The sequence below is a fragment of the Aythya marila genome (assembly GCF_965140915.1).
Source record: "Aythya marila genome assembly, chromosome: 7".
NCBI classification, from domain to species: Eukaryota; Metazoa; Chordata; class Aves; order Anseriformes; family Anatidae; genus Aythya; species Aythya marila.
Genome location: NC_139048.1, coordinates 12,900,240 through 12,925,955, shown reverse-complemented (window position 1 = coordinate 12,925,955; position 25,716 = coordinate 12,900,240). Strand labels below are relative to the sequence as shown.

The 25,716-nt window shown below is 43.0% G+C and overlaps 1 protein-coding gene across 3 annotated transcripts in view; it reads left to right on the top strand.

Annotated features, from left to right (window-relative positions):
* Nucleotides 1-25,716, top strand: part of NEURL1 (neuralized E3 ubiquitin protein ligase 1) — a 153,946-nt gene that overhangs the window by 85,092 nt on the left and 43,138 nt on the right. For all 3 annotated transcript variants that reach the window (XM_082764181.1, XM_082764183.1, XM_082764182.1), the window contains exons 2-3: nucleotides 7,351-7,592; nucleotides 11,438-11,759. In XM_082764181.1, the coding sequence (XP_082620307.1) occupies nucleotides 7,351-7,592; nucleotides 11,438-11,759 (564 nt within the window). The remainder of the gene's footprint in view (nucleotides 1-7,350; nucleotides 7,593-11,437; nucleotides 11,760-25,716) is intronic.

Below are 25,716 nucleotides of genomic sequence, written 5' to 3'. Positions count from 1 at the left end.
ACAGCTGTGCCCAGCATTGCAGGAGGGATAGGGAAAAAGCACCTTATGCTAGGGTGGAAATACTGGACTGGGAAAGATGCTTTGGTTTAAAACCGATGCAATGTTTGTTGTTGGGATGAGTGCCTTCTGGCTATGCCTGCAGGGTAACGTGACTCCAGGGAATTTGCACAGTATCTCAGGGCCTGCCAGGATATCAGTGATGGTCAGGTATGTGTCTAGGACCATTAGAAGCTACATCTAAGATAACCAGTCAGTGGGTTAGAACCTTGGCTGAAACTTGTTATACCAGGAGACTGCATTTAGCAGTTCCCTGGGCAGCAGCATGCTGGCCACCTCCAGGTGGGACACAAAAATCTTCTGACCCCCATAGCTTTTCTGGGGGAAAAGCTGAGCAAGTAGCTGCCCACATGCTCCCCAAGGAGCTGGCACTGCTGCCATCAGGGCAAAACGCTGTTTTCTCAACCAGAACAACAGGGAAACCAGCTCTGGAGCCTGTCTAGCCCACGAGTGAGCAGACGTACTGCTTGGGGACAGCATGTAAGGAGCCAGTGTATTGCTTCCTGGCAGTCCCATAGAAAAGCATGGATGAAAGCAGAAGCTGAACTTGTCCTTGCCATCAGAGGATGTGCACTCCTGTGAAGTTAGAGAGACAGGCAGAGATGCTGGTGGCCCTAATCTTGCAGCACCATTCTTAGTTAAATGTGTATAATATCTACTTAGGCTTAGTTTATATTATTATAAATTAGGAGGATCTCTAATGTTAATACAGGTGTAGAGTGCTCCATGCATAGCTCTGCTCTATACTAAGAAAATTAATAAATGGAATTAAGTTAGATGGGAAATGACACTGGATTGTCCAAGGTGGACCATGATGTTAATGTTTTTTGGAAAAGGAGCTTTGACAAGTAGTTCCTTCATTAATACATTGGAACAGCGGAGCAAAGATAACTCTGGGATTATTTTATTAAGTATATGTAATCTTATAATTTAATGTCAAACAGTGTATCTACTTTTCTTTGAGACAAGGAGGATGAAGTCAGAAGTCCATAGTTCCTCCCCAGAATAAATAATTAGATAACACACCCAAGTTGCTCCTGCTTGCAAGAATCAGTGAAGCTTCTGGGAAATAGCGTGGTTGCTGCTGATGGAGGGACTTGCACCATTGCACTTGCTGGCTCCTTTCCATCTCCTTTCTCCTTTTCCTTTCTTTCTCTTTTTCTTTCTTTCCAGGGGGCTGCTCAGCCCATCTTTCTCCTCACACAGCCAACAGGAGCATGTGCTGCTGACTTAGTGCCTGCTGGTCTTATGTGCTCAGCACATTTCTGCTCTGTGGGGGCTTGGGGAGAGGGCAAGAAGGGGGCCTGCAAAGGCAGCTGCACCCACAGAAGGCAGCACGGTGCTGGAGCTCTTGGTAATGGGGGTGGCTGAATTGTTCCAAGTGACTGTGCGAGATGCTGAGTAAAGAGTGCCTTATTAGGTGCCAAGAAATTGTTAATGATTACACGGTAGCATTACTGAAGGTGGCAAGTTTAAAAATTAATTCTCCTGGTAAGGGTTTTCTTCTAAGCAGTCCTATATGCATATAGAAATACTTCTGTATTCTCACAGCTCTCTTGCATATCATATTTTCTTCACAAAAAAAGAGCATAATGAGCCATCCTCATGGTACTTAGCTTTGCTAAGCACTTGTGGTGCTGTCAACTGGGTTATTGCTCCTGAGGTTGCTCCCTAGCTCCGTCCTGCCTCCTCCCTGCCTGCCTCTCCTGCATGTCATTTCAAGGGTCTTTCTCACCTTCCTTTGCACATCCAGGAGAGGTTCCACTAGGCTCTGCCCAGGAGCATCATCTTTATCTTTCTCTGAGTAAATTCAACCACAAACATTAGTTTGGATGTAACTTTCCTACAGACAATTAACAGATTTACTGCTCCTCTGTAGTACTTAAGTCTTCTTTGGCCAACCTAAATTTTTGCACTAGGATTTTATTTTTATTTTTATTTTTGCTTTTTAAATAAAATATTGCAAACAATATGGGCTTAATAGAACTGAAACAGAGCTCTTTTATCTCTCCTAGGCTCTTTGACCTTCTTTTTCAATCTCCATAAAAATTGCCACTCTCCTGACTCTTGCTAAAACTTATAACCTTGAAGCAAGCCCTCATAAAGTCTTGCATCCAGGATTCAGGTTGTAGCCATGGAGTTGTTGTTCAATGGGTTCCACTGAGGTTGCTTAAAAGAAAAAATAATTAAAAAATAGCACATCTCCAAGCCCCACCCTGGCTGGTATTATTTCCTTTCATGTACATGTTGTCTGTCCGCACCTGTCTCTTGTCTCACAGTTTGCAGTTTAAGTGGAAAATCTTACACTATGTGCAGACCTACTCTCTTGATACATCTCATCACTGCTAAAATAGCACAGATGAAAATAAGTTATGTTTTGGCTTTGACTAGTTTTGTAGTCTTGGATGGGAGTGCTAGATCTGACCTGCTGGCTCAAATCCACCTTGTAGATAAGTCCCTAATTCTCTGAAGTTTAACTGAAGATGCTGTATAAGTTCAGGTTGTCTGGCTTTAATGCTCCCCTTTTAAGCATTTTAATGCTCCTCTTAAAGAATTAACCCTTTGCATTCTTATAATTGCATGCCTCAACTCCTGCAAAGCTGTGGTCTTCGTGGAAGAGCAAAGTTGTTTATCTTGGTCATTCTGTAATGCCAAGATCAGTAGCTGACCTGGTGACAGTGATATAATAAGGCCATTATCATCATAACAGGCATAGGGGGAGTTGGTTATAGCCTGGAGATGCATGATTACTTATTCCTTCAAGAGAAGGCAATGGAAAAAAAAGCTTTTTTCATTTGCACTTATTTACAGTTCCTTCTCTCCTGTGCGCATGCACAGGGTCAGGCTGCACGCGAGGAAAACAGGGTTTGCAACCCCTTTCAGTTTCCCATGGTGTTGAGCTAATGTTTATTTTTAGTAAACCATATCTTGAAAAGTGCTTTTAAGAATACATTTGCAAAGCCTAGCACAAGGAGTTCATTGTGGTTTTTCTCCTTTTGATCTTTATTAATATGCCTTTGGAGAGACTGTGCAGATACTTTCAGGGCTAGGGCTTTCCTGCTGCACCTTGCTCACGTCCCCAGGGAATTGTGTCCTTTGCATTCCCCACAGTGGTTCATTTTCTTCCTTCTCAAAATCCATCCTGTAAAATACATATATGGTACAGCCACCTGGCAATAAAACTAACTTTCTCATCTCCCTTTGATAAAGTCACAGTATTGAAACACTTTTTTCTTTTTAAGAATTTTTTTTCATGGAGGGACTGGTCAAGCCTTGGAGGGGGCTGTCCAGGGAAGTGGGGGTTTCCCCATTTCTGAAGGTGTTTAAGAGATGTGGATGTGGCCCTAATGGGCATGGTTTAGAGACGGGACTTGGTAGGTCAGGTTGATGATTGGACTTGATGATCTTTAAGTCTTTTCCAATCTAAAGAATTCTATGATTTTTGGTGTGGTGTTTTGCCCTGTCCACTCTTCTTACTCTCACTGGCCTGCAGGACAGGCATGCCTCTGTCACCAACCCTTATGCCTCTCTTTTCCTCTTTACCAGGTACATGGGGATTTGTCATTCCCACTTGTATTTCAAGTCAGTCCCAGGGCTCTGGTTTCAAGTTGTCTTTTCTCTTTCGCTCAGTTCTGAGTGCCAATCATATTACACGCTTAAATAAGTTAATCTTAAATACCTTGCAGTTAGTTTCCACTCTGAAATGAGTTTTGACAATGTTCTGATATGTGCCTGTCAAGATTTTTTTTCAACTGGAAAAGACGTATTTGTTAAAAATGAACTCCAGTCATTTTTTTTTTTTGCAGCATTTAAGAAATCCAAGCCTTTAAGACTGTCTCATTTTTGCAAAGCATGAATGCTTCTAGTGAAAACCCCTAACAGGCTTTGGGATGCATTTTCTAATCTGAGAACATCCAGTGCCCCAGTGCTGCCTTTTATAAGGCTTGTGGATTTTGCTCAGGCCTTGAGATTCTTGAGCCCAGGGACAGTTAGCACACATGAAGGGAGAAGCGTGCCACTTGTGGGGCAATATTCCGCTTTCTCAAACAGCCTGGGCTCCAGAAAGGATGCATTTAGGCATCTGAAGGCAGAACAGCTTGGAGTGCTTCATGTTGTGGTTTCCAGTACTGAAGGAAATGGTACAACCAGCATCTGTTGTTGAGCATGAATTGAAAATTAAAGCCTATCCAATCTTTAAAACCATGAGAGTGAGCAGATGCTGATCTCTGTGACCCACAATGTGAAACCTGGAAACCTGTATGGGGACCCATGGGGCTTCTCTAGATTTGCAGCACTTTGACACTGGGGCTTTTTTTCAGACATGCCTTGACTCTTGTGACTGTTGTCACAAGATACCAGCTGTTTGCATGATCATGGTACGTTGTTACAAGTCCCACTTGTCAGGAGGAATTTTTTTTGCCTGGCTATTTTACAGCTGTGCTGTTGCATGGGAAACCTGTGGTGCCCTTGAACATGCTTTTGGATTCGAGCCTTCTTGTTTGTTTGCAAACTTTATTAGAAGCTATTACTTCACTTCTCCTTTGTAAGTGACTGATAAGTCAGGCTGTGGAGGAGGAGGATTAGGTTTCCAGCTAATGGAATCTCACATGATTTCTCTGATGCCAGAAGGACTTTTGCCTGTTTTGCCAGCTGAGACTCCAGGTTTGTGAGCTTCACTCAATTCTTTTCTATGAAGATGAAGAAAAACAATAAGTTGAAATCTACTGCAAAGGCCTCAGATGTGTTGTACCAATATTCCTAGCAGCAAAAGCTAAGGATGTTGAAATGTGTAGTAATTTAAATAAGTGAATGGGAGAAGACTGGAGTCCAGGTCAAGCTCAGTTTGAAAAAAACTTTCAGCAGATGATTTATTTTTAGCTGGCCAAGCAAGGACACTGATGTATCACCATATTGTGTTTCAGAAGTGTCCCTTTCCTTTCTTAAGTCCAGTCTTTGGTGTTTGTGTTACCATCCATCTGAACTTGCATGGTGTATCCTCCTTTTGGAGTGGGCATACTGTCCTGAAGAACTGAGCAAAGGCATCTATCCTATTTGGTCCATTGCTTTGTAACTTCTCCAAACATTTGTTAAGTGAAAGTAAAACCCAAATATTTTGGTTTTAAATAAAGACTTTTTTTTAAAAAAAAAATAAGATAGTTTCCTGTTCTTATTCAACTCTGTTCCTCAAGTGAGAGTCATTGCTGAGTGAGAGCATGTGGGAGCAGGAAAGGGTCTTCTCCCCATTTGCATTTTCCACCTGAGGATGCCCTTCCCTGACTGATTTCTTTCCTTCCCATAGGACGTATTTGCCCTGAGTTTCAGCCGTATGCACAGGGGCACTTCTCCTGCAGGTATTGGCCTAGGGTGAGTTTGACCCATTCTCACTCAGCAGTGCCAGACTGTCACAAAAAATAAGCATTCCTCTAACATCTTTCCCGTGGGGGCAGACAGGACCCTAAGGCTCCATAACACAGCTCCAGCAGATGCTCTGGACATATGTAGTGTTGTTATCAGAGCGTGTTTTGAAAGCTGTGAGCAGTTTTTGTCACTTCATTACCATGTTTTAGAAGGGTGCCACATCCTAGGGAGAGATGCAGCAGTTGTTATAATCACAGCCAAATTATCCAGTAAAATTAGAGTAGAGATATGCAAACAAGTTAAAATGTCTGTGCCTTTATGCTTCACAAGTTTGTTTTGGTAAGTGGCTGCTAGCAAAAAGTTGGAGCTACAAAATTCAGGTCTGGATGCAAGTTTAGCTTGAATTGAATGTATATTTGGTGTTTGCTTCTCTTGTGAGAAACAGGAAGATGTCTTATATTCTACACAATTTTTAGCATCAAATCACTTCCAGCTGGTTCATCTCTCCCTTACAGCATTGATGAGAATTTTTCAAGGTAAAACCACTTGTCTGGCCTCTTTGCTCTGTTCTGGAGGGATAGCATTGAGAAACAGAACAGCAAGAGGATGAGAGCAGAAAGCTGAAGAGGCTGATGTTGAAGTTGCGTCAAAATGTTCTCATCAGAAATCAGCATTCTGAGTTCTGTTGTTACTTATTTAGACTTGCTGTGATGATGAACCATTGCAATGTCACATAGTTACAGGCTGCCCTAAAAGCTAGGAGGAATAAGGTTCAGGCTCTACATTTCTACCTCCCAAGAATTACATTAGAGGTGTAAGCATTATTTTATAGTAGATATATAAAGACATAAGTGTCAGCAATTAATTTGCATGAAGAATGTATATAATTAGTTTATGTAGTTTGTGCATTAGAGGAATAGAGTTTTAAACCAGTGTTTAGTCATGCACAAGCAAAGTGACACAGCTTTAAGGTCACATTGCTTTCATTGCATCCCTGAGTCTATCATAGAATAATTCATTACTCTGTTGGTACTCTATTTCCAAATCTATGAGCATCTCCTCCCAAACATACGTGCATAATGCACTCTGTTTGTGCACACAAGGAAAAGGAAGCAGATGACTTTTGTTCAGTATAATGATTGTTTTGTGCTTGAACTGCTTCAGGCTCCCTATTGAAAAAAAAACTCATGAATCCTGTCATTCATGAACAAAGCTGCTGTCGTGATCATGTCAGTTGTGCACTGACTCTCTTGGTTAAAGACATAAGCTCCTCCCTGCTTTACAACTTTGCTCCCTCTCCACTTTCCTTGCCATGTCATGGTGTGCTGGTAAGTGCCTTCATGACGAGTGGGATCTCAGCTGAGGCTCCCATCGCTGGAGGAGAGAGGAGTGTAGGTGGGTGGAGAAGTCCAGGTGGGTTATCACTGAGCAGCGCTCAGGTATGAGTTAGGAATTTATGTGTCTGAGCTGGCACTTAGTGAGAGCGGATAGAACAGCACACAAAGGCAAATGGGCACAAGGATTGATGGAGCTGCTGTTGCAAAGGAGAAGTGGGAGAAATGGTCAAGTTGGGTGGGACAGCTTTGATACACAAACATCACACATGCTTTGGTCCAGTTTTGGAGCTGATTCTTGCCTTGTGTTCTGATGTGTGGCCTCAAAATGGCCTCAGATTTCAGGAGCTGAGCTGTGTTCTCCATGTCAGGCTCTGTGCCATCAGATTGCCCGGATGGGAACCTTTGGTGTCCTAATAGTCTTTTGTTGTTCAAGATGCTCTAGAAACCTCTATTAGTTTACAGAGACAGGATTTGACTGACTTTCATTTTGCTCTACAACCTTCTCTCCCCTCCTCCCCCCAATTTTTTTCATTGATAGTTTTTTGTTTTACTTATTACAGCAGATTTTAAACCTCACTTTTCCTCATTCTGCTTTCAGATTCCATAGGTGGCTCATTTCCAGCTTCCTCCCACCGATGCCACCACAAGCAGAAGCACTGCCTTCCCATCCCACAGTGTGGGACTCTGACAGTCAGCCCTCTGCTTTTCCACCCCCACACGAAGGGATCCCAGATCATCATGGACACGACACAGAAGGCAGTAAAACGCCAATCTAGCTTCTGCAATGCCATTACCTTCAGCAACAGGCCCATCATTATTTATGAACAAGTCAGGCTTAAGGTGAGTGGTCGATACCTTCCCTTATTGGTATGGTAGCTACTGTGAATGACTGTTGGGGTGTACCAGGTGCTCACAGCAGGTATTTATCCCCTCCACACAAAACACAGTAGTCAGATCTTGGCCTTAAATATCTATAATCTTTCTGCTTTTGTCACCATTGTTCTCAGACCCGTTAGTACAGACCCCTATAGAAACTGAAGAAAAGGGAAATCCATGCTCCAAGAGAGCTTGTCTGGATGTTAGATGAGGAATAGCAGATTAAGTTGAGATTGCTTGGAAAACAGCAAGAAAAAAAACAAACATATTTGACATCCTGAGAGGCAGTAGCTTTGGTGCATCTCTAGCCATCTCTAGTCTGAATGATCCTGCTGTTGTCCATTGCTAGAGCTCCCAATGTGCTGGGATCTATGGCCGCTTGCTAGGCTTCTCTGCCTCTTCCCTTATAGCCAGAAAAGGAGCAAGAAAGGAGGGAGATGCTTCCTTTTAAAAATGTAGGGCAATTTTAGGCTCAGGCCCATAGGCAGAAAATCCCCCCTCTAGGTTTGCTTCGTCTCCTGTGGAGTTCTTACTGGTTCCATTCAGGCTGGAAACACAGCAGGACTCCCTCACATTGCCTAATAGGATTTCTTCCATGTTGGCTAGCAGTTTGGACAAACAACTGCAAGAAATGATTTGGGAGGAGATGAAAGCAACATTTCCTTTTTGAAAACACTATCAAAGGTTTGAGTGGGCTTAGTGGTTTAGGCAAAGGTTCTGGATTATTTCTTTCTCATTCTGAAACAATGTAACTATCTCAGGAAATTCAGTTGTTTATTACTGTATATTTTAGGATTTTAGTTTGCATAACATATGTGAAGAATATGCATGCAAATGTTTCATCTCTGCATGAGGGGTTTATGAGCAGGGCTCCTGCTGAATCTACTGGGAAGGCCTCCTGGGAGTGATCAGCAGGCTTCAGCAGAACTTGTACCCTAGGGACGGATAGAAATGTGAAAATGCCTCTGTTTTTCTGATAAGTCCATAAGCCTTATTGTTACGTGTGCCTGTGGAATATGGGATCTTAAACATTTCGTGTTTCTTACCAGCTAAAGACCAGCCACTAACTTAGTTATTCAGGTCTTATAGAATCCAAACTCCCTTTGGAAAACTAGGGGAAAGAGGTCAGGAGGTCTCATTCGGTTTATTGAGGTTTATTCTGAGATTTCGTTGCAGATTTGAGAATCCCATCAAGCTGCTGGAACCATATGGGGTTCAGGAAGATTTCCTCCTTCTCTGCCTCTGAGATGCATGCCCCAGTTTGGTTTCTTCCATGTAATTCAGGGTACTGCTAGGGAGTGGGGGTCCCTTCCAACACTTCAGTGGGAGCCTGAGTCTGTAGAAGCAGCTATAGCTTAGCAGTTTGGGTTTGGAGTGCATCTTTTCCTCCCCTTCTGGTACCCAGGGGACCTCCCAAGCCTTTCTACTAGCAGTGGCTGCTGAAGAGAGAATCTGGTCCATCATTAACCATTGCCTTTTTTAGCAAAACTGTGTATCCTTTGTCCAGCTGTGTCTAATTCTTGGCAGGCTTTATACAAGATTTTAATTTGGATATTAGTTTGCCTGTGGTCAGACTGTATTGAGAACTGTTTATAGGTGCTGATTAATACATGGAACATGTGCAGCCTAGATTACCATATGAATATTTACTTCATGCAGCCTGTGATTGCTGTAAAGTATTGGCAAGAGACTGTGAAAGAGTAAATTGTACGAATAACAATGAGGCCATATTTATCTCAGTCCCAAAAGCTTTTAGGGCTTGCAGTAAATTTGCTACAATAAATAATCCTGGCCGCTTCTTGGAGTGCGTGCATATTCCCTGTTTTGGCACATGCATGCCCCCATCCACCCCCCTTCCCCTGGGGACATGTGTGATCCCAGCCCAGCCCAACCAGGGATATAAAAGAACAAATCTGCTTCGGTCCTTTCTAGTGCCACCCCGGTGCCTGTCCTGCAAGCCAGAGTGTCATTCCCAGGGCAGAGGGCAGCTCTGAGTGTCTGATGCTGTTTTGTGTAAACAGTTTAGGTGCTTGGCTGGGTTGAGGAGGGGTAAAGAGCAGCACTCACTCAACTGAGAAACTGTCTGTCGGCTGGTAACTTTTTTTTCCTGAAGCCCTGAGGTGTTTTCTCTGACACTTTAATAAAGCAGAAATCTGTAGGCTTTCAGCAATGTCCTTGTGGTGAGATTGTTGTGCTCGCAAGGGCACGTGTTCCAGATTTGCCTTGGAGAGGAACATGCGAAAGAAAAAATGCAATATTTACAAATGTTATTACAGAACTATTCAGAAATCCAAAGAAAATGTCTCAGAGAATCCCTTGGTGAAAATCCTGCACTGCTGGCTCCCACACTGGTATATGAGGAGCTGCTGCCAGGCTTTTGAGGACAAAATCCAGCAGTCCTGGGCAGCTTAGCCTCTGGTGTTGCCAATCACCTGAGCCATCAGCACTTGGACACAAGGAGAAATTACAGTAAGGCAGCAAGTTGTGTGAGACATCTGCTCTGTGGTACCTATTCCTGTTTCTGCTCTTGTCCTGCAGCAAATACTGAAACTGCTTGAGGCTATCTGGGCGCTGCAGGTTTAGTGCACAAATAAACACGCTAATTATGCATCAACTGACAGGCAGTGACTATCCTGGCCCTGCAGAAGGATTGGATTCAGCATTCTTAGGTTTTCATTTCATAGTCTGGATGCTGATGGGCTGTATGCTTTTGAGAGGAGCAGTTCCCAGCATGGTCATAACGAGCAACCATATGAGAGAGAATTCTCTGCGAGCATGATGTCCATGTGGGGACCCTACTGCCACCCTGGAGATCACCCCCTTCTGCAGGTAGAAGGTGATCTTGTGCCTGGGTGGTGTTCCTGGTGTGCTGCACGTGCTTAGGACCCACTGCCCATTCCCTGCCCATCCTCTTCAGCTCAGGGCCCAGTTCAGGTGAGAAGCAGTTGATGGCTCTGGAGGCATCTCTGAGCCTTTGTTCTGCTCTCTGAGGTGCAGAAGGGTGGGTATGACTCATGCAGCATCCCAAAATTTATTAGCCAATGTTTCTAGCATGCTTTTCAAACACACTAAGTAACCACACAATGATGGGGAGAGGGAGGGTGGGTATAGGGGAGCACCACATATCTTGAAAACCACCACTCATGGCTGAAATGAATAGGTTTTCATCACTTATAATACAACATCTATCATTGTCCCCTAACTATTTATTAAATATTGTTAAATACTTTAAATTGTGCTTTTCCCCACACAAGTTCTCTGCTGTAAAGCTGTGATTTCATCCAATCTGACAAGCTAAAGAAGGGTGAGATTGTCTTTAGCTTGGCTGGGAAACCCAGAAAACCCTATGGTGGTGACTGTGATTCTGGAGCCAGTGCTTTTCCCTCAGGTCCTGAGAAACCCCATCATCCAAACACCAAGGGGGAAGAGCTCTGCTGCTGCAGGTGCTGCCTCAGCTGAGATAAAAGCTCTTATGGCCATTTTTTTGGCACATTTTGCAAGAGGACATTTCTTAGGCCAAAAGGAATTACCCTCGAAATAGAAGTGAGTCATCATGCAGCTGTAATTACATTTCATCTCTCCCCATAGATTTGATGCAAATTTTTTTTTAAATATGTGTATTATATCCTAAGTGTGCAGTATTGCTACTTGCAGATGAGATATCCGCAGCAATGTTTGGGTAAAAAGTTTCCTAAATCTGGTGGGTTTATCTGCACGGTGGCCTTTGATATTTGATGGCATGGAGCCTGAAGCGTGTAAATAGAAGTCTGAGTGCCAAATGCTGTTATTGCTGCTGTTGTTTTTTGCAGATCACTAAAAAACAGTGTTGCTGGAGTGGGGCTCTTCGAATCGGGTTTACTTCTAAGGATCCATCAAGGATTAACCCTGACACCCTGCCGAAGTACGCGTGCCCCGATTTGGTTTCCCAAACTGGTTTCTGGGCCAAGGCTCTGCCTGAAGAGTTTGCCAACGAGGGGAACATCATCGCCTTCTGGGTGGACAAGAAAGGACGGGTTTTCTATCGGGTGAACGACTCTGCCGCGATGCTGTTCTTCAGTGGGGTGAGGACGGCAGAACCCCTCTGGGCCTTGATCGATGTCTACGGGCTGACCCGCGGGGTGCAGCTCCTAGGTGAGTACTGCATGAGCTGGGCTCGTGCCCAGGGGTGACAAGGAGACATCTCCATTCTCCCTCCAGCATCTCACCACCCCAGTGGGTGTTTGAAGCTTAGCACATAGATACCTCACCACAGGGAGGGGGGAAATGATGGTAATAGTGCATCACTGGCAGCCATCTGTAAGTAAGTAGATTTCTGCTCAGAGATGTTTTGCCAACTACGCTCTATCCGAGCATCTTCTGGAGTGTGGCACATACCTTGCAAAACTTTCTTTTTGTCTGACATGCTTTCCCTGTGCCAAAGTGGGGAAAAGCATTTTTTGTTTTATGGGTAATTCCTGCCTGGATGGCGCTATTGCGGTTTTCTGGCTGGGTTAGTGGACAGATCTAAAACGTGGATATCATCCAGATTACCTGGGAGAAGCTGTGGCTGGTATTGCCAGGAGGTTACTTTCACAGAGGAGTTAGTTACATTCATGCTCTGGAGCCAGAGGATTGGAAATGCGATTGGGGTTGGAGGATGGGGAGTGCTGAGTATCTGTGCATTCTGCCATCCTCAGCTAAAATAAAGGTTGTTGGCACTCCTGAGGACTCAGTGTAACCCCAGGCATGCAGTCTTGGCAAGGTTTGGGGTATTTGAGTTTATACATCTTAAACTGAAAAGAGTCTCCAAGGACCCAACTTAATGGTCTGCTAGGCTGGTGGGGACCAGAGGTGTCAGCATGCAGTCTCCTAGTTGGCTTTGTGGTGTTGCTGGGAGGCAAATCACAGCATTTCACCCATGTAACAGCAGCTTCACAGGTGTGGTTTTGACTTTAGAAAAATATTAGATGGTAGCTGCTATCTACCGTGAGCTGAAGTTAATTAGATGATCCTGCTAGGCTGAGGGAGATTCTGGTTTCTCTTTCATGCAGCCTGCTAACCTCTTAACCAACAAACCCTCTCACCTTTATGATATATATTGGACTTTAATGAAGCCTTATTTTGGCAGTTCTGCATCCTTTCTGCACTGGTACTAAGAAATACGGTGGCAGGGCTGCCCATAGCAACCTACACAGCCTCTAAGAGGCATGTTGGTTCAGGACATGAAGAAATGGGACTGTCATCTTGTTGCAAAAACTACTGGCCCCAGATTGCACAAGGCAGAGGAATGTAGGGATTTCTCGACAGCTTTTTGCTTTCTTTTAGGAGTAGAAAGATTTATCTTCTGTTGTGAATCAGCTTGAGTCAGAGCCACTAGGCAACCATTCTTAGGCCAAGAAGGTGATATTTGAACTGGGATCTAGAATTTGGGCAAATGTCACATTAAGGATTCAGTTAGGAAGAGCTTACGAATGAATGACTCAAAGTTCTCTGGGCTGCTCTTGCGAGATTTGGCACCTCAGGACTCCTCTGCCTGATTAATGAGGGCCCATAACTCTGGATTATGTGTTTCCTTTCAAAACACCCGAGAAATGATTTCCTATCTGTCATCCACCCCTGCATTGTCCTAGCATCTTCCACATCCCTTTTCACAAGGAAAATGTGACTCTTGCCAGCCACTGTTTTGCCTCTATTTTAACAGGCTCTGAACTCTCACTGCAGCTCTGGTGGGTATAAACTCTCTGAATGAAGCAAGCAGCTTCTGAGTTTACACAGTTGGCGTGGAGCTCAGATACATATTTATAGCATGTTCCAGCAGCCTTCAGCAGGCTTTAGTCCTAGCAACTGTGCTGAAACATCTTAGGCTTGAGTCCTCTCTATCTCCATTCATTGTTACAGAGCACTAAAAATCAGAGCACTGAAATCATCAGCTCCGTTGCCTCTGGATCATACAGACATACCCACTGTAAAGCTTTGCATGCATGTGTTAGTGTAGTAGACCACACATATAGTATGGGACAACTTGCCAAAAACTCCTGGGACTTGACAAATGAATTTCATAGCTTAGCTACAAACATATGGTCAAATTCAGACCATTATGGCATGCAGGGCATGTGATGGAGGCTGGAGATGCTGGAGTGGTACGTTGAACAGAACAGCCCAGCATTTCAGATTCCAGTTCAATGATTTATTGCCTCCTGTCCCCCTTGATGTGTTCCTTGTTCTTGAGCCTCATTATTTTCCTAAAGACTGTAGGGTTGCAGTGTCACATTGCACCTCTGCACTGCCTCCACTTGATTTTATGTGTGCTTCACCCAGGAATCTGACCAAAAGCTTTACCATTTGTGGTGGTTGTCTTTCTGTTTATTGCAGAAATATTCCCTCCCCACTCCCAATACGTAACTTCACTTCCAAAATCAGACTTGTCCCGGAGAAAGATGTGTAGCAGTCACTGCAAGATCCCACTCTGCAGGGAAACTCATTTATGTCCCCAAAAGTCAAATTCCAAAACTTTGTTTTTCTTATCTGCATTACAATAATAGTGCCAGCCGAAATTAGGGATGCGGTAAAGCATGGCAATGACCAAGTCCAGTGAGATTGCTCTTGTATTACAGATTTAATACAGGCAAACCTGGGAAAAAGGGGACAGAAGGCTGTGAGAGGTAACCTCTTTGCTGGAGGTATACAACAGCAGCATCCACTTTAAGGATGCCATCAGCCTTGTTGTGCTGCCGCTTTCAGTCCTTCTTCACCTCCCTATCAGCTTCACAGGTATTGCACAGCATTCAGCATCACTAAATTGTGGCAGTGGATGAAAGAAGCAGCTGTTTTGTATCTTAATGTTCGGTTTTGTTGTGCTTATGGCTTTACCCACAGCTTCTTCCCTACTGCTAATTACACACTTAATTGCTGCAGTCAATGCATAAATATATGTGACTATCACAGGTGTCCCTGGGTCTGAATGCCCCCACTGTAGGTTCAGAAGCAGAGTCCTTTAAACAGCTTCTTTGCCTGCTTGATTTTTGTTCTGAAACAGGTAAAAATGGCTTGCATGGTTCACTGAATTTCAGCCAAAGGGAGATCAAGGAACTGAGTTTGGGCCATGTCTTGGCTATCACTGCTGGAACAAGTCTTAAATGAGAGACCAGCTTAAATCTACTTTGAAGGTGGCTTTGGTGATGAAGTTCACCATGTGGTCAGTCACGTGGGAGGCTACTCCTTGTTTTGCTCACCTCTACCCACATTTTACGGAAGAAATGTCTTAAATTCATCCAGGAAGCTGGTGCTCCTATAACCACAAGGTCTCGGCTGTTTTCTTGCCACAATGTAAGTGCCCACATAGGAGAGGTGGTTGCAGTCAAGTGCATGGAGGTTCAGTGCTATAGGGTGCATAGATGCAGGCTGAAGTGACCTGTAAACATACCCTTATACAGTGACACTCTCCTGCCGACATGCCCAGCTTGCAGGCAGGCTGGTTTACAGCTTTGCTTCCCTTTTTGGGCAGCTAGTTTTGCACAAGTGCACTTTTACATTCCAGGATAATTTAAAGTAATATTTACTAGAAATGTGCCTTAGCCTTATGTTATCACTCCAACATACACACATGCTCATTCACACTTTAAAAAGAGTCCGAGAAAAATGGGATATAAGCAGTCTGCTGCCTCACTGCTATAATAAAGCATTAAAAAAGACAAGGAAGGGGCCAACTGTTAACTCCTGGGGTCTTCAGAGCCTTGGAAGAAGGATGGCAGCTCATGGGAACCTAATGGTGTTGTCTCACATTAGCCTGCTTCTTCCCAGAACTTGGCTAGTAAGCCTGGCATAGGCTAAGAAATGTTCATGTGTTCTTTCTATGGATTCAGTGCAGGACAACAAAGATAGCAACTTTCCTCAGTGATGCACAGGTTATTAAGATGTGTTTTCAGCATTTTTCTGTACCTCTTAGTGAAGAGTTTCAGCTTTACCCACTATGTTCTGACTTTTTGAAAATTACCCCATTTCATTGACATTGTGGTGCAGGACCACAGAACAGTTGAGATTGGAAGGCACCTGCAGAGATCATCTAGTCCAAGCAGTGTCTCTTCTTTCAAAGCACAACAGATGTGCTCTGAAAATAAAGAAACAGGACTGCAAAGAAATTTTAATTTCAGTACATGCCCTACTTCTCCCATATTTATGTGTTGTAACATGAGGAATAACTTATTGGCTTTCCTCTTCATACCATTTGTTACCAGTATGGTCAGCAAACAAACACCTTTCCTGTTTATTTTTTTGTTCACTCTTTTCTCTCATCCATCTGTATTTTCATTCAGGCAGTATTTCAAAGTCCTCTTGGTCTTTACTAGCTACGACTTGGAAAATCACAGGTAATTTTGTTTAGGTTGGCACACTGAAAGGCACCTGTTGAAAGCAAAGCTTCACCACCTCTTGTAAATATAAAATAAGTGGTAGTCTAGCAAGACCTTGCAAACCAGGAAAATTTAAAAAGTACATATATTAAATTCTTCTGAAGTAGACAGAGTATAAATATATATGTCAATCACAAATATGTATACAGATTCTGTTAGAATTAACTGACAGTGCTGTATATTACGTTAGATATTTAAGAGATCTTTTCTTTCTCCATATTTCCTTCCTAGCTTCTTATCACTTTGTGCTTGCAAAGTGACAAAAGTCAAAATGTGAACCAATCATGCATGAAAATTTACCCATCTTGAGACTCAAGCTAGTGCACAGTTGACAAGGAAATTGCACATTTTGTAGGGAAGGAAGGGAACATGTTTTTCTTTCTTTACCCATGTCAGTTCTTAGGTAAATTGAATCTTGAGCTCCAGGGCACCTTTAGAAGAAACATTAAATAAGTCTCAAATGAGGTGGATTTATGCACAAATTTCAGGTGTGAATGGTATAAGACTGAGGCTAAAACTGATTTATCACATGCATCTGTAATTTTACAATGTGGTTATTACTATTTTATTTTCCATGTGCAAAAACTTATTTTCCATTGCCCATGGTAATCCATTTCTGTTGCTATTCTGAAACATGCAAATAAGCACGCTGATGTGCTGAGAGTGGCTCGCACTAAATGAAATTGGATAATCAAATCTGACTGCAGTGTATTTTTACAGTGCATTGTTGAAAGTGGAAGCTATAAACTATTTACCCTCTCTGTGGAAGTCTGTGACAATCTGATGGAAAAGAATAATATGTGTTTAAACAGAGTCCTACTTAATGAAGGCAAGATATATGCAACCTGCAAACAGTCAGTTGTCATTGTTTTTCCGCATCTCCTAAGGGGAGAGAGAATTTAAATTGCTCATAAAGTTTTATTGTCTGTAGCTGTTGTCTCTATGGCAGCTGCAGGAAGCTCTCTAACATTGCTAAAAATGTGAAAACAGCTTAATAAATAACTCATCTCTTGCCGTTTTAATCAATCCCTTCTTTGCCTTGGCATCTCTGGAGGGATATATTTTTTCCAGAAGCGATAGGTACCAAAAGTTACGGCTAACCCAAAGGTATCTGGAGGTTTCTCTGTCCTCCAGGTCCGTCTGTCTTGCTTACAACAATGAGGCTGCTGGGGACAGCCCTTCCAAACAAGCCCGAGTTCATCATGGCAGCGACTTTTTTTTTTCCTTCTCTTCACTTTTGATGGTAAACAGCAGAGAATTTGGGCACATCAGCCTGCGCTGGCATCTCCCCAGGGTCCCGCGTGACATGGCCCCTGCGCGCCGCGCTCCTGCCACGTGCCTTGGCAGCCCCGGGGAGCTCAGGCTCTGCGCTTGGACAGCAACCTCTGAGCGAGCTGGGACAGCCAGGCGCCAAGGCAAACACGGCCTCCGAGGGGTCAGTGCGTTGGACTTGCCTGGGTCTCGATGAAGTGGTGAATTACATCTGTCTTATCGCTGTTGCTCAAGGGTGTACCTGTTGCTTTGGCCCAAACTGCCTCTTCCTTAGCGGGACTGGTCAGGGAGCTAAAACGTTACTAAATGGGAACAGAAAGGACAAAATCTGGCATATAAAAGTCTATTGGTGATATGTACACCACCAGAAATTGTATTCACATTGGTGTCAGGAGAAACTGCAATTGAACCTGGGTAGAAATAAATGGGAGAGGGATTAGCCTGGCTATTACTGTCCAGACTGAGAAAAATGAAGACTGTAACAAGACAGCAGGATCAGTGGAAAATAAATTCTGTGCTTTGTCAAGTTCCTTTAGTTCTGCTATGCTGAAATATTGTTCCTAACACAGGCAAGAAAGGCTATATAATAATATTTTCCATTGTACCCATAAAAGCGCAGGGAAAACTGACAATTTTAAGTGGTGTTTACACCATGGGTATGTGGGTGCTGTAGTTAGATAATGACACTGCAAAGATAAGCTCTTGAGTGTTTTTTTCTTTTTCTTTTCTTTTTTCTTTTCTTTTCTTTTTTTTTTTTTTTTTTTTTTTTTTTAAAAGATATCTTCACATTAAATATCTGTTTTCATGATTGATTTGGCTGTTGCTTTAAGGAGGTAAATATTCTGGTTTTCAATGAGAAGTTCATCTTGGCTTTGCTAAGTGTTGTTATTTTTTAGCAGAAGTATGGAAGCTGTAGTCTGGAAACAGTGATTCCAATTAAAAGTGCTTTGACCTTATTTTACGTCCACTAGAGGTATAAACTACTGGAATAATTGAATATATGCAGAATTTATTACACAGCTCTTATTCGTTGTAGAAGTTTCCAGAATAGGCAGGGCCTTAGAGAATAAGAATACGCTGCGAATGGAGCAGTGTGTACTCCTGGGAAAGATTTCAAAGAATTACTTACATTAGCAGAGGTTTTAGTATTTTGATTTAAACCATTAGGTTAAAACAACATTAAAAAAAAAAAAAAAAAAAAGCATTCTCCTAATTGTTACTTACATGGCGTATAATTGCATTTCCCTTAGTTTGTCTGATGTGGTTTCTATTGTAATTGTGGAAGTGAGAGGAGTCTTTAAAAAGAAAGGTAGAGAGAACGTACTAACACAGGGAATTAATCTTTGCATCTTTCTGAATACTTTCCTCAAAAATACTCAGTAAAATAGTTTAAACCTCACAAACCCTGTCTTTGAAAGCTGAAGGCGAACTCCTCTTTGTTCATAAAGCTAGAGCTTGACAGAAAGTGTGTGTTTTCTCCAGTGAAGGCAGTTGAAGCTAGAGGTGAGTAATGTATATAAACTGATAGATGATCTGGTAGAAGAAAAACAATTTATTGAGCTAATCTTGCAATTCCAGCTGTTCCAGCTGAGGAGGCCCTTTCCCCTAAGTCTGTATGACAGATGATGGCTAAACATTGCTTATATGATAAAACTAAACACTGGCTCTGTACTGTATGTCTCCACTGGCATGAGAAAGTACTTCATCATTTCAGTATCTAATTGGTATCACAGCTGCTGAACATGCAATTCACCGTACAGAGGATGTGATTTTATTATCCCTCTAGGTGTCTGAGTTATTAAAAAAAAGTTTGACACCTTTAATAAAATTAAATCTGCTTTTCCATCGGTATCAGCAACAGAGCTAAAAATGAGCTTGCATTATACTCCAAAGTTTCCATTTGTTTTCCCAGGCTGCTTAAGCAGAGCTGTTGTTGGGCTCAGTCTGGAACTCCTTACCCTTAATCTGATCTGCAATGTGTTACCAGCCATTTTGACCAGTTTTACCAGCTTGCAGCCGCTTTGTGGAGTTGCTCCGGTTTTACGCTGTGAGCAGAACCTCGCCTCTGGTTTTTACTTATTCATCACTTCTCTTTGGCCAAACACCAAGCAACAGAAGCTCCTCCAGACCTTTCCTGGCCTGTCCCAAAGAAAACAAAGGAGTTTTGGACTGGGGAAACTTGTGCTGATTCAAGCCAGGGCTTCTCCTTCTAAGTACCCTTGTCAGGAGAAAAGAGCCTCCAGGGGTCTGTGCGAGTGTAACTGTTCACGGGTGTCTGAAAGATGGCAAAAGTGCAAGGGGTGTCATCTGCTTGTGGAGACCCAGCTCTTTCATTAACAACTTGGTTCTGCATCCTCATGTCAAGGGCAAACTGTCCTGATGGCAGGAGGAAGCGTTGAGCAGCAAGCTGCCCTTTCAGCACCAAAGGGCTGATGCAGCAATGCACAGCTGAGTACACAGTGCCTGGTGCCACAGCGTTAAACTCAGTAAACCGCCCTCTCAAAGTAACCATCGCTAAATTATGGTGCTTTCTTCCCCCTAAAAGTTATCTGTTAAGTGTGCCTGATACTCATTGCAAGTAACTGGCCTTAGACACCAAGTTCACATTAAATCATCACGCCAATAAGGCTAGATGGGCTAGAATGACCCATTTGTTCACTTATTCCAAAGAAATTAGTTAGGATTTCATACATATGAATCAAAAAGAGCCTCTCTGTTCAGCAGCTGGATGTGACCCTTTCCTCGTGTATGAAATGCAATTCATGTAACCGTCTCTGTACAAACAATACAGTGCAAGTTTTGGAGTTGTCTAGATGAAAGATGTGTTGAGTTGAATGAAAGACTTTCTTAACAGTGAAATTTTCAGTGGTGCTTCCAGGGTAGGCAGTGCCAGTGCTCTGGGGCTGGAAGGTCTGGGAATGAGCATGGAGAACAGATCCCTGTGCTGCCCCAAGCGTGTGTGTTCTTCACCGCAAGTCTCCTTCGCTCTGTGCAAACAGACAGAGCCTGGGGCTGAGCTGGTCCTGGTTTCGTACCACTCGTGTCTGGAGCTTGCTGTGGTCTTGTTCCTACTCCTTGCTTTAGCGTGGGACACATGCTGTGTCACTGAAGGTCCACTGAATCCAGTGTCCTGTCTCTGGAAAGGAACAGTATCTCCAGCTCTCCACATCCTCTTGGAAAGAAAATTTTGCAAGAACAGGTGATATTTTCTTCTGCCTTCCATGTTTAGTCATGTCAAGCTGTTCTCTAAGATTCTCTACCTGCATTAAATTTACTTCCAATTTCAATGCAGAAGTTACATTAGTTCTGCCTAGGCTGCAGGTGATCTTGCAAGGTGCTTTTCTCAGAGAGACACTGGGCTCCTTTGTCCTGCACCTTGTAGTCTTCTACCATGCTATTTTTATTACATTATCATAATATGTTCTTCTGGTACTATTATATATATATATTTTTAATGAAAATAACATCTCTTATACTAAGATGTGCTAGGTAAGTGCTTCCTTGTACTGCCATGGGTATTATAGCAGGGTGTTGGCAGAATGATGCAAAACTTATAAAAAGCATTTCCGTACACATAGGCTAGAACAGTATGTCCAGTCACTTACAGGTTTTGATTCTGATTCATCAATGTCACTTTGATCTTAAAGGGCTTTACTGAAATATTTCAAAAGCAATTCCCATTCCATCTGCTCCTATTAGAATTTGAAATTAAACTTACTTGGAAATGTAATTTTTTAGTCTGTAGCTAGAGTTAAGTCTGATAAGTGGTCTTGTACCACTGGCTGTTGCTGGTGAGTTTAAGAAGATGAAAATCTCTTGTGATGCATCTGGCCACTGGTGTGACCCTTCACAGACAATTAATTCTCTTCAGGGAAAAAAAAAAAATGTTTAATTGCTCTATCTTCTTTTAAGAGGATAAAGACCGCTCTAGGGAAAAAGCCTTTAGAATCCAGTAATCCTATTGCCATGCTGGTACCATGCCAATAAACACTGTGCATCTTGCATGGAGAGAACTGAAGCCCCTGAAATCTTTAATGCAGAGTGTCCTGCTTTTCTCTGCATACCCTGGTCTGGAGGACCTCAGCACCATGATCTCAGCTTACCTGATCTGGGATTCTGATGATGATTTGATCAATGTATTCCTATAGACTCTTACATTTCCTCCTCATTCTGCAGTGGCGTTTACCTGGTTGTTTTTCTTTGATCTCCTCAGCATTTGTAGGCAGCAACCATCATCCTCCTGAGCCTTCCGCAGGCATCGGCAGACCGCTCTGTTATCCCAGCATGGTTTGAGTGAAAGCATCTTTTTGACAAGAATGCCGGTCCTGTTGCTTTCTGTTCCTGTTTGTGGCCTGGTTGGTTCTAACTAGATCTTATTCAATGGCTACGTATACTGGAGTGTGCTCCTGCCTGAGATGAGCCTTGGTGCTGCATTTGTCAAAACACTTTTTTATCGCTCCATTCCCAACATGGTAGAGGCTGTAGGTCTTGACTGTAACACCGCTTGGCCAGGTGGAAGGAAATTGGCCTCATGTTGAAGGTCAGTGCTAGAAACAGTTGGAAGGAAAACTGAACTGATGGAGAATTTCACTGTGGAGCTGCAGGGACTGGCATTTTCAGCTCAGCCTAATTGGCTTACTCAAGAGAAATACATAAATAATTTGTTCATAGGCCACAATCACTATTATAACTATTCGTATTATAATTTCTAGTGCTTCAGTTTTGAATGTGTGACTGAAAGGATAAATGCTCCATGTGAAACGGATGAGCTCCAAAGAGCCTAAATAACAATCAAATGGTGAGGCAGAGTGCTCTGTGTTGGCAGGCTAATGGATGAAAGCTGATGGAGGAGAAATTCAAGAGGGAAGTAAAATAGCAGGTTTTAAATGTGTGCAGTTCCCAACCCCTTCTCATTTGCTCAGAAGACTGCATAGGCTGCAGGACCTGAATTCAACAGGAGCGTTAAATACTTCCCCACCTTTTACACATATGTGCCTGTGTCCGGCGTGCCAGAAATTAAGTATATGCTTGAGTAAGTCTGTTAATTCACATTCCTAAAGATAGCTATGTGCTTAAGAGCCCTGCTGGATCTTTTTCTTCGCCATCTGCTTGTTACTGGGTTCTGTGCAGGGTTTGCTAGGTTAAAACCAGTGATCTGTGGTTAATCAGTAATCAATGGTTATACCAGGATCAGGCTCTGTGCTTAATGGTTTTTCTGGCCTGAGAAGTAAAGACTCTTTCAGGAGGAGAGAGGTGAGCATGAGTGGGGGAGGTTGGATGTACTGCAGCAGCCTGAGAAGAGGTGGAGAGGCTGCCTCCCAGCAGTGCTTGCTGTTCTTGGAAAACATGGATAGCTTCTGTGCAGGGAGGTTTACACAGGGTCCAGAAGCAGGAGGAGGGCAAGAAGATAAAAGCATGGAAACGGGTGAACTGCTGGCTGAAAGCAAGGACGGAAGAGCAGGCTTGGCAAAGCAGGATCAGGATATATTGGCAGGGAAGGGAAAAACAGCTCCATGATCAGGATACCATCCCTGCCTTGCTTGGTTTCCTTACTAGTGTGAAGTTACATGTGTAAATCACTGCCTTGCTTTGACTTTGTGATGGCAATTATAACCCAAAGGCTTTTTTTTTTCTTTTTTTTTTTTTTTTTTCTTCTTTTCTCCTTTTCCTCGACAGCATATTTGATGCTATTTGCTCTGGGGTGTTAGGAGTGTTTCAGCCACTTTGCATGGGCCACTTTGGATGCCCGGCATGTTCCTTGCAGATAAGTCAGCTCTTTTATCGAGTCAAGTACATACTACTGACACACTCCCTATAAAAGGAATCATTAAGAGACAGGATTAAAACAACCCATGGGGAAATATCTGAGTCAGATGTCTCTTACATCCCAAATTAGATTGGTGGCTTTCTGTTCTGCTCTTGATAGCACCTATTCCTCTTTGTGCAAAAACACTCTTTATCATCTAGTTAATTTATTATAGAAGTCTTCTGCTAGTGAACATTGACAGATCTATCAAGGGGGTGATTTAGATGAAGGTGAGTAGGCTCTGTGAGGAGAGAGTAGAATCTTTTGTTGGTCAATAGTTTGCAATGGGGATTTCACACTCCTCCGGCTTTGTCTGTGGAATTTGCTGCCGGATGAACTCCCGTCTATCAAGCTGCACTTTAGTCTAATCTTCTACTTAGTAGCATCTCTACAGCAATCAGTCGAGGAGAAAACAACAACAAAAACCTCTAAGATATGTGTACTGAGTTCAGTGCTTTTCTGCAGAGGGTTTAGTTACAAATGGGAACAGTGGAAAATTAATGCAAATCAATTGCAAGCATGGCTTTAGAAAGAACCAGTTATGCCTACCTTCATCATTTCTACAGGCAAGTGTTTGGAGTTCAAATAGCCTGATTTGACATAGATTCAGAGTGAGCTTAGCTGATACTGGGTTAACTCTAAAAGTTTTGTGGCAACCACAGAAGCAAGGATGAAAAATCCTGGCCCAACTTTGAAACTGGCATGAGGGTAAACGACACCACTGGACAAACCGTGGCAGCAGTCTCTGCCTGGCTTTAACAGAAGGACGAAAAACAGTGGTGAATGACAGCAGCTTCTCAAATTGTCCCAGGAAGACAACTTCTTCACCCCTGAAAACTTCCACTATTCAGGCATAAGCATTGTCTGAGACATATTTGCAGCCACCAGTGCCAGATGCTCACAACCACCATCCCCTCCCGAGGATGTTCCTGTTGGCAGCTACTTGACCAAGCTATTATTTTATGGTATATGTAGTTTCTTTTTATCTTTGCTCGCTGTCAGTCTCTCCAGCCCAGTAATCATGTTTTCTTCTTTGCCACAGCCTCCATATCCTGCTGTCATTCTAAAAATCCTTCAACGATGTTAAATCTTTTCCAGTTATATGATGAGAATTAATTCATTCTGACACAGCCATGAAAATCTGATTCAATTCCTTTTTTTGGTATCTCAGTCACAGTCCTTGATCACAAATCAGCATGAGTCAGAATTTCCCAGGTTATTATTTCCTCAGAAAGGCTGATTGCAAGCCTGTCTCCGTATTTAATATCCTTTTTTTCTGACTCCTGCAGAGCCAAGCCATCAAGGGTGCTGCAATTTTGTTCTGAGATCTGCCTGTTGTCTTGTTATTTAATGTCACAGGTGGAAAACAAGGTAAGAAAAATAAATATCGCAGACCAGTTTTAGTGTTGCAGCTTCCCACCATCAGGTAGCTGTGTCCACGCTTGCTCTCCAGCATGATGATGAATACAGAAACTAGTAGGATTTATTTCTCTGGAGACCTAGAAATCTTGGGTCACAACTGGGAAGGAAGCATGTCTTTATCAGCTCTTGCAAGGACATGCAAATTTAGTAATGATGGGTTTTCAAAGCAGCTGTATCATGCTGGGATCATCTGCTGAAATGTGCTGTGCTAAAACTCCTCAGATTGGTTTTGAATCCTTTTGGGTTCAGCTCCTTAAATGAGTAGCTTATCTGGAGTTACCAAAAGTAGGCCAGAACAGAAAATATATGGGAAATACTGTCTTTATTGTTGGGATTTTTATAATTTATTCTCTCCAATGCATGCGTGCCTCTCAAATATTAAGCCTTGAGTCCAGGACCATGTTGGCTGCCCACTGGCAGTGTAGGCTGCTGTCAGTCTGCTCCACATCGGGCTGTGCTTTGGCCAGGAGGTGTTTGGAGGTGTGAGACTTCCCTTTCCCTGCACAGAGCCGCTGCCTCTGGAGGCAAACGCAAGGAAATCCTGCTTCCACTTGCCTTTGTAGCTCTCCTGGTGCTTGCTGACCATTGAGCAGCAGCCAAAGGGCAGTAGGAAGGGGCAGGCCTTGCTTCTCCCTGCTTACAGGAGGCGAAACCCCTGAGCACGCCACATGGGTTTGTCAAGGCACAAAGTCAATGCCCAGCTTGAGGATTGAGGAATTGTTTCCATGTTCTCCATTGATCGCTGCAGTTCCCTTTTGTGATTCTCTTGGGTTCTTCAAAGGGGGTAGTAGTAGCTTTAATACCCAGTTGGGTGTTTTGCCTGTTTCCTACCAAGCTCTAGTTATTGTTCTGTTTTGTTTTGTTTTCCCACATTAAAAGAGGTGAGAAAAATGCACAAAGTCAGGATCATTATTTTCATGAGGGAAGAATGCGTTTTAGGATTTAATTGTTCAGCAACCAAGCAACAGATTCCTCAGCCTTTACACTCTGGTGTAAGTATATCAGATTGATAACTAATATTAACAGTAAGGGACAAAAAACCATCCTTAATTTTAGTGGTAAGGGATTCAGCTCCTAGTTCAGGTTCAGATTTCTAACCTTCCTGGGACAAACCATGGATGTGTCTGCTTGCTGCAGAGTGGCAATGATGCTTTTCTTCCTTGCAGGGGACTGTGGGTTTCCACTCCTCTGAATTACTGGT